The 8,517-nt window shown below is 40.8% G+C and overlaps 1 protein-coding gene across 1 annotated transcript; it reads right to left on the reverse strand.

Moving 5' to 3' along the window:
* Positions 1-926: 926 nt before the first annotated feature.
* Positions 927-8,238, reverse strand: LOC122934693 (cell wall protein IFF6-like). Its single transcript, XM_044290340.1, has 2 exons — positions 8,035-8,238; positions 927-3,824 (listed from the first exon to the last, which is right to left on the reverse strand). Exon 2 carries the CDS (start codon positions 3,741-3,743, stop codon positions 1,188-1,190), a length of 2,556 nt encoding a protein of 851 aa, XP_044146275.1. The 5' UTR covers positions 3,744-3,824; positions 8,035-8,238; the 3' UTR covers positions 927-1,187.
* Between the last annotated feature and the right edge of the window lie 279 nt (positions 8,239-8,517).

The raw sequence follows: 8,517 nt of genomic DNA on the forward strand, positions 1-8,517 counted from the left end.
GTATTAGTGGAGGGTCCTGCTTAAAAGAGTCTACCTTGTCGTGGTAGCAGGCTTCATATTATTTGGTCAAAAATGAATTCCTTACTGAAATCACTGATTATCACTTTTTACTGTCTTTGTAGTTTGGGGGTAGGTCCTTGGGGGTGGACCGTGGAGGGGAGGTGGAGTCAGGACGGATTCTAAAGGGGCGGGGTAGGAGGGGGGCCCAGGCCTTGAGCTGTCTAAGGGGCCCCAAAATTTCTGATGGCAGCCCTGCCGACACCTTATGTATGACAAGTCTACCACTACATTATAGAACCTCACTTTTATAAAGATAGGATTTTCTGTGCCCTAAAAAAAAAAAATTCCGTTTTCTTCACATGCATAATATTAAATAAATAGCATTACTGTTTAATGTTTCAATGTTATTTTCCAACTTTTCTTTTACGGTAAAAGTAAACTTTCCTGCAAAGTTTATATTAAACAAAAATCGTGCACGAATCATTACAATAAATGCATTTTTCTAACATACTGTTAAATTTCACAAAACATGTTTTGGTAAAGATGATAACCCATACAATATAGTGAACATGTTACTTATGATGATCGGTAAACAGCATAAATAAAATGGAGCAATAGTTTTTTGCCCCATTACTTGACCCTTAATAAAAGTTGATAAAAATTTAAATCTTACTTAGGCCTCATGCACACGGCCGTTGTTTTGGTCCGCATCCGAGCTGCAGTTTTGGCGGCTTGGATGTGGACCCATTCATTTCAATGGGGCCGCAAAAGATGCAGACAGCACTCCGTGTGCTGTCCGCATCTGTTGCTCCGTTCCGCGGTCCGCAAAAAAAAATATAACCTGTTTTATTCTTGTCCGCGTTTAGCGGACAACAATAGGCAGTTATATTAACGGCTGTTCGTGCCGTTCGGCAAATTGCAGAATGCACACGGACGGCATCCGTGTTTTGCGAATCCGGGATTTGCGGACCGCAAAACACACAACGGTCGTGTGCATGAGGCCTAATGTGTATGGCAAAATGGTCTGATGTAAAAAAAAGATAAATAATTATGGCTGATATGGCTTTAAATGTGAGAAGGGCCATGGGGGCCTATATGGGGCCCTGATATTGCTGATGGCAGTCTTGGGTAGATGAAACCACAGCATGTTTTGGTTAGTACCCTCATATACTGTATTCATAGTTAGGTTATTCTTCTATAATGACATTGCTCATGTCACTGTCCAATGTAACATTATCTGATTTTGACTTATTTTTTTTCAAGTAAGGTTGAATGTTACTAGTGAAGAATGTTTCCAGTGTCACCTCTGTCTGTTTCCAAAAATCACTGTCAAAATATACAGGCAGAAACGTGGTCTCCTTGTGTGTATGGACAATTAGCTCTGTATATGGAGTGTCAGTAACAGCCATATGACACTGAATTTGAGTGTAGTAGGCATGGTCCGTTCGCAGGGTGTAATATGTCCCATTCCACTTCAGGCAGAAGGAGCGATGTTTGCAGGCCTGCCGCAGTGTACTGTCAGGATACTTGTGTAAGCACTTCACCATTAGGGGCCAGGTCTCTTCATCCTTCCGGTTTATGACCCATCGCCCATAACTCACCAGCCAATACTTCTCTGGATGGTGGACCACATCATAGTCTTTTACATGTAGCCTCTGTTTGTATTCTTCCAAGTTCATCTTCTTGTACTGATGAATGGCTTCCTCCTCCATATGCTGGATCAACTCATTTCTCATCTTGACTTTTCTGTCTCCTGAGCTTAGCATAGCTCTTACCTGTGATACAGGCATATGCTCATCTGTATTTTTAGCAAACAGACTGTGAATAATCTCATGTACAGAGGAAGCCATTATGCAATTTTTATACTTGCTGCTCAACAAAGATTTTTGCCTATCGCGGTGAGGATATGGTCTGCGGTTGAAGGGTCGAAGCCATCTATAAGAAATTTTAAAACCTTGATAAACTGGTCCAAGCTTACCTTTTTTTTCTTTCTCTGCATCAGAATTACTCTGACCACCCGCAGAAGAATTACTTTTCTTTGTTTTTCTGCTGCGTTTCTTTTCTTTCTTTGTGGTTGGATTAGAATTACTCTGACCGCCCGCAGAAGAATTACTTTTCTTTGTTTTTCTGCTGCGTTTCTTTTCTTTCTTTGTGGTTGGATTAGAATTACTCTGACCGCCCGCAGAAGAATTACTTTTCTTTTTTTTCCTGCTGCGTTTCTTTTCTTTCTTTGTGTTTGGATAAGAATAACTCTGACTGAGGTAAGAATTACTTTTATTTGTTTCTGTGTTGCCTTTCATTTCTTTCTCTGTGGTTGGATCAGAATTACTCTGACTGAAGTAAGAATTACTTTTATTTGTTTTTGTGCTGTGTTTCATTTCTTTCTCTGTGGTTGGATCAGGATTACTCTGACTGCCCGCAGAAGAATTACTCTGACTGAAGTAAGAATTACTTTTATTTGTTTTTGTGCTGTGTTTCATTTCTTTCTTTGTGTTTGGATCAGGATTACTCTGACTGAAGTAAGAATTACTTTTATTTGTTTTTGTGTTGTGTTTCATTGCTTTCTCTGTGGTTGGATCAGGATTACTCTGACTGAAGTAAGAATTACTTTTATTTGTTGTGCTGTGTTTCATTTCTTTCTCTGTGTTTGGATAAGAATAACTCTGACTGAAGTAAGAATTACTTTTATTTGTTGTTGTGTTGTGTTTCATTTCTTTCTCTGTGTTTGGATCAGGATTACTCTGACTGATGTAAGAATTACTTTTATTTGTTATTATGCTATGTTTCATTGCTTTCTCTGTGGTTGGATCAGGATTACTCTGACTGAAGTAAGAATTACTTTTATTTGTTGTTGTGTTGTGTTTCATTTCTTTCTCTGTGGTTGGATCAAAATTACTCTGACTGAAGTAAGAATTACTTTTATTTGTTTTTGTGCTGTGTTTCATTGCTTTCTCTGTGGTTGGATCAGGATTTCTCTGACTGAAGTAAGAATAACTTTTATTTGTTGTGCTGTGTTTCATTTCTTTCTCTGTGGTTGGATCAGAATTACTCTGACTGAAGTAAGAATTACTTTTATTTGTTTTTGTGCTGTGTTTCATTGCTTTCTCTGTGGTTGGATCAGAATTACTCTGACTGCCCGCAGAAGAATTACTTTTCTTTGTTTTTCTGCTACATTTCTTCTCTTTTTTCTTTGTGGTTATATCAGAATAACTCTGGCTGCACACAGAAGAACTGCTTGCACCTTGCACAGGTGAATTGACTTGAGTAGTTGTGTCCACCTTGCTCTTGGAGGCTTTATTCCTATGTGTTTTGGGAGCACTCGTACCTTGCACTTGTTGATCAGCATTTTTAACACTAGGAACTGTGTTGCTCATCGAAGTGTTATTCCCCTGAATAGCTTGTTTGACGTCTTTAGCTTTGGGACTTGTGTTGCTCTCAGTACTTGTCGAAGCACCATTATCCTGTTGATTTATATTATTTGTACATACCGAAGATGTCTTTATTGTGCATGATGTGGGATTGCTGGGAAGTAAACCAGAATTGATACTTAATAAAGGAGAAATGTTGACATACAGCGGAATAATCGTCTTCTGGTATAAGCTTCCTGTTGACGTACAATAGAGATGTCCTGTTGCTGGGCATTGTAGATATCTTCTATTTGGGTTTTGTCGGTCTGATGGTGTATGCACAAATAGGCAGGATTTATTCAAAATTGGAATTTTTGGAGCTGTTGGTTGATGCATAACTGATGATGTGAGCGCTGGAATGGCTAGCTTAATATAGATACACCACTCTTAAAAGTCTGGTAGGGACTGAAGAACAACCTGGGCATGAAACAAGATTAGAGATATTTGTCATATTCTTATCTCATAGTTTACATCACCAAGATAGAACAAGATTGCCAAACTCCAAAGATATACAGAATATGTACATGACTAAAACCATACATATTTCAGTGTTCCAAATCCTATAGTTTTAGGAAGGGGGGGGGGGGGTCATAATTTACACCATTTAAGCAAAAAAAAAAAAATTAGCAAGTACCTCTTATTAAAAAAGTGGATGGAGAAGTGTGACTAGTTATGACAGATTTATCAACTGTGGCTTTTTAAATTCACAAAAAAGGTGTAGTCCTACTCATGTAGGGGGCTGGCATAAAAAACTGAAGTAGCATCTCTAGATTGAAGTGTCAGGTTTAAAGATGAGAGAAACTTATTAACCATTTCCTTACCACCGTATGATTATATAATTATGAATAACCCTTAGAGCACTGGGCGATTTTCCATTTTCATTTTTTCTCCCTGCCTTTCCTGAGCCATAACTTTTATTTTTCCATTCATATAGCCATATGAGGGCTTGTTTTTTACAGGACAAATTGTACTTTTTAATGGCAACATTTTACAATGTTATGAGAAGCTGGAAAAATCCAAATGGGGTAGAAAAAAAAAAAAAAAAACTACCGTATTTTTCGCCCTATAAGACGCACCAGCCCATAAGACGCACCTAGGTTTTTGGGGAGGAAAATAAGAAAAAAATTATTTTTAGCTTTTGGTGGGTTTGGAACTAATGGTGGTCTGTGGGTGGCACTATTACTGGGGATCTGTGAAGGACACTGTTATGGGGGGATCTGTGGATGACGGACACTGTTATGGGGGGATCTGTGGATGACGGACACTGTTATGGGGGGATCTGTGGATGACGGACACTGTTATGGGGGGGGATCTGTGGATGACGGACACTGTTATGGGGGGGATCTGTGGATGACGGACACTGTTATGGGGGGGATCTGTGGATGACGGACACTGTTATGGGGGGGATCTGTGGATGACGGACACTGTTATGGGGGGGATCTGTTGATGACTGACACTGTTATGGGGGGGGATCTGTGGATGACTGACACACTGTTACAGGGGGGGGGGGGGATCTGTGGCTGGCACTGTTATAGGGGGGGATCTGTGGATGGCACTGTTACAGGGGGGGGGGATCTGTGGATGGCACTGTTACAGGGGGGGGATCTGTGGATGGCACTGTTACAGGGGGGATCTGTGGATGGCACTGTTATATATGTGCCATCCACAGCCCCCCAGCCCAAAACAGTGGCATCCACAGCCCCCCAGCCCATAACAGTGGAATCCACAGACACCCCCCCCTTAACTGTGCCATCCACAGATCAGCTCACCCACCCGCCGCCGCCCCCGCCTCTGCCGCCCCCAGTGCTAATATTACATGTCTTATTCGATTAAAATGTATTAGATATGCCCCCTCACTCCTATATTGCTAATTGTACCTTACATCCTATTCCTAGCTTCTGTAATGCAGGCCGGGCGGCCGGCGCGTCACTCGCTGACGTCACTTGCCTGCGCCGCCTGCTTCATTCATAAAGTAGGCGGCGCAGGCACGTGACATCAGGGAGTCACGCTGCCGCCCGCCCGTCCTGCATTACAGAAGCTAGGAATAGGATTTAAGGTACAATTAGCAATATAGGAGTGAGGGGGCATATCTAATATATTTTAATCGAATAAGACATTTAATATTAGTATATTGGAGCGGCGGGGCGGGGCTATAGTACATTGATTGCACCGCCCCGCCGCTATTCCCGGCCCCCAGCTCCTCCTCCAGTCCCTCCCCCGGCCCCAGCGTACGCTACATCGCATCCAGCGATGTTAAATTGTCCGCATTCGCCCCATAAGACGCAGGGGCATTTCCCCCCGATTTTTTGGGGGGAAAAAGTGCGTCTTATGGGGCGAAAAATACGGTATTTCATTACAATTTTATGGGTTTTGTTTTTACAGCATTCCCTATGTGGTAAAATCAACCTGTTACCTTCATTCTCTGAGACAGTACAATTACAACAATTTTATATCTGTATCGTTTTTTCTTGTGTTTTAATATTTAAAGTCATGAGTGAACAGGACTAAGGACACCCTAACTTTCTGTGGTCTGTTTGTAAGGAAGTTATAAATCCATAAACAAAGACTAGTCACTAAAGCAAAATTCCCAAGCTTCTCACCTAACTTCTGGGGTATGAGAGTATTAAAAGCAGAAGTAAAATCAATAAATAACATCCTGGCATATGTTTTTGTTTTTTTCTACTTGAGACAGGACAGAATAAAGTAATTGCATCCTCCGTTGATCTATTGCTCTTACATGCAAACTGGTAACTATCCAATCTAACCAGATTACTGGCCTTGATATGGGACAGGACAAGTTTCCCAAAAGATTTCATAATAAATGGCATCAAGGCCACTGATCTATAGTCAGTCAAGCACCCGACACCCTGTTTCTTGGGCACCGTATAGGATAGTAGTAGCCTTTAAATATTCAGGGACTATGGCCAGCTGGAGTATATGCTAGTATATACTCCCACCGATTGGTCAGAGCATGATTTTTTAAAAAGACGTCCATGGATTGTGTCAAGCCCCACTGCTTTACACCTGATTCACATCTGCGTTTATGCAGATCCGGCAGGTTGTTCTGTACGGGAACAGCCTGCTGGATCTGTCACTGCCGGGATTCCATCCAGCCCCATTCACTATAATGGGGACCGGCGGAGATCTGGGCACAACCCAGCCAGCTGCTTCTCGGCCTGTTTGCCGGGAACCAGATGGAATACTGGCAGTGCCCGGCAGTGATGGATCCGGCAGGCTGTTCCCAGGCGGAACAACCTGCCGGATCTGCATAAACGCAGATGTGAAATGGGAAATATCAGTGCTACTATGGGAACTAATTATATACCTCAGACAATCCACCTGATAATAAATCACAGTGATATCCATTTAATGGAGGGGCAATCTGTATGTCTGGACATTTATTTAGATGAGGAATTTGGATGCATTTATATAATCTATGGGAGACATTTATGAAAGCAGATATGTCTGTTTTGTACGTAGCTTAAAAAAGTCTCAAGTCATGGCAACTATGCCGTTTTCTGTGACATCTGGTACATTTTTGTCACATTTCGTGATCCTCGCCACTTTTCAGAGTGGTTTATGTTTAAAGGGAACCTGTCACCGGGATTTTGGGTATAGAGCTGAGGACATGGATTGCTAGATGGCCACTAGCACATCCGCAATACCCCATAGCTCTGTGTGCTTTTATTGTGTATAAAAACCAATTTGATACATATGCAAATTAACCTGAGATGAGTCAGAGCTTGAAAATATGACTCTTCTCTGGTCACACAAGTAAGATATGACTCTTTTATGTTAATTTGCATATGTATCAAATCGGTTTTTTTTTTACACAATAAAAGCACAGAGAGCTATGGGGACTGGGTATTGCGGATGTGCTAGCGGCCATCTTGTAACCCATGTTCTCAGCTCTATACACAAAATCCCGGTGACAGGTTCCCTTTAAGAGCTAAAAATGAGATAAGAGCTGTATTATGGCTTATTTACTATATGTGATTTATGCAAAAGTTGCAAAACAAAAGTCACAGCCTACGCCAGGCAACCCCCGGTGTATTTTTACACATATAGGTGTATACCAAATTGCACTCACACCAGATATATTATTAAGGTGCACCATTCCATAAATTTGGGGAAAGAAGGTGCACAAAGGAAAGACAGATTTATAAATGACACAAAAACAACAGCAAATGACAGATGTCCCTCTATATATTGATATGAGAGGGAATCTGTAAGAGCATGCATATCTGTATATTTAGGTGGAGGAGGAATCTTTATGTATATAATCTGATATTTATGTACAGGGTGATTCTGTATTATGTATATAATATGTCTATATAGTTGGAAGGGGAATCTTTATGTATATAATCTGATATTTATGTGCAGGGTGAATCTGTATTAAGTATATAATCTGTCTATATAGTGGGAAGGGGAATCTGTATGTATATAATCTGTATATTTATGTGCAGGGTGAATCTGTATTAAGTATATAATATGTCTATATAGTGGGAAGGGGAATCTGTATGTATATAATCTGTATATTTATGTGCAGGGTGAATCTGTATTTATGGGCATAATTCTGTATATTTAGGTGGAGGAGGACTCTGTGTATCTGTAAATCCAGCCTTACCTTTCTGTTCCTCTGTTTATTCCACTGCATAATAATTATTCTGTCCGCAGTTTCAGTATTTCTTGCTTCTGCAGATTCCTCTCCGTTTGCGTAGTTCTCTGAATGTTTACTGCTCTGGATATAACCAGAATACAATCCTGTACTTACTCCGGTTCCTCTGGTTGTGCTTAGTTTCGATTTCCTTTCTGTGACTTCATGTTCTCTCCACCCCTAGTGGTGAGTTAATAATCTATCACAGTCAAATCCTCAGCACATACATTCCACCCCCCCCCCCCCCCTTTGAAAAAAAAACTAAAACCTGCACTATACAAGCTTGGTATTCAGAGCCAATGTATTTTTATAAAGCAATATAGCATTTTTTAAAGGGAGAGAAAGTTGTGCTGCCTACAAACTACAGGAAATGAAAATTTCAGGTAAATAAATTCTTATTTTCATGAAGGTCCTACAGCTGCACAGTTACAAATGGGACCTACAAAACAAAGT

This window comes from Bufo gargarizans, chromosome 4 (genome assembly GCF_014858855.1).
Source record: "Bufo gargarizans isolate SCDJY-AF-19 chromosome 4, ASM1485885v1, whole genome shotgun sequence".
NCBI classification, from domain to species: domain Eukaryota; kingdom Metazoa; phylum Chordata; class Amphibia; order Anura; family Bufonidae; genus Bufo; species Bufo gargarizans.

Excerpts from the sequence above, each read along its gene's own strand:
- LOC122934693 (XM_044290340.1), bottom strand. The coding sequence starts at position 3,743 with ATGCATCAACCAACAGCTCCAAAAATTCCAATTTTGAATAAATCCTGC.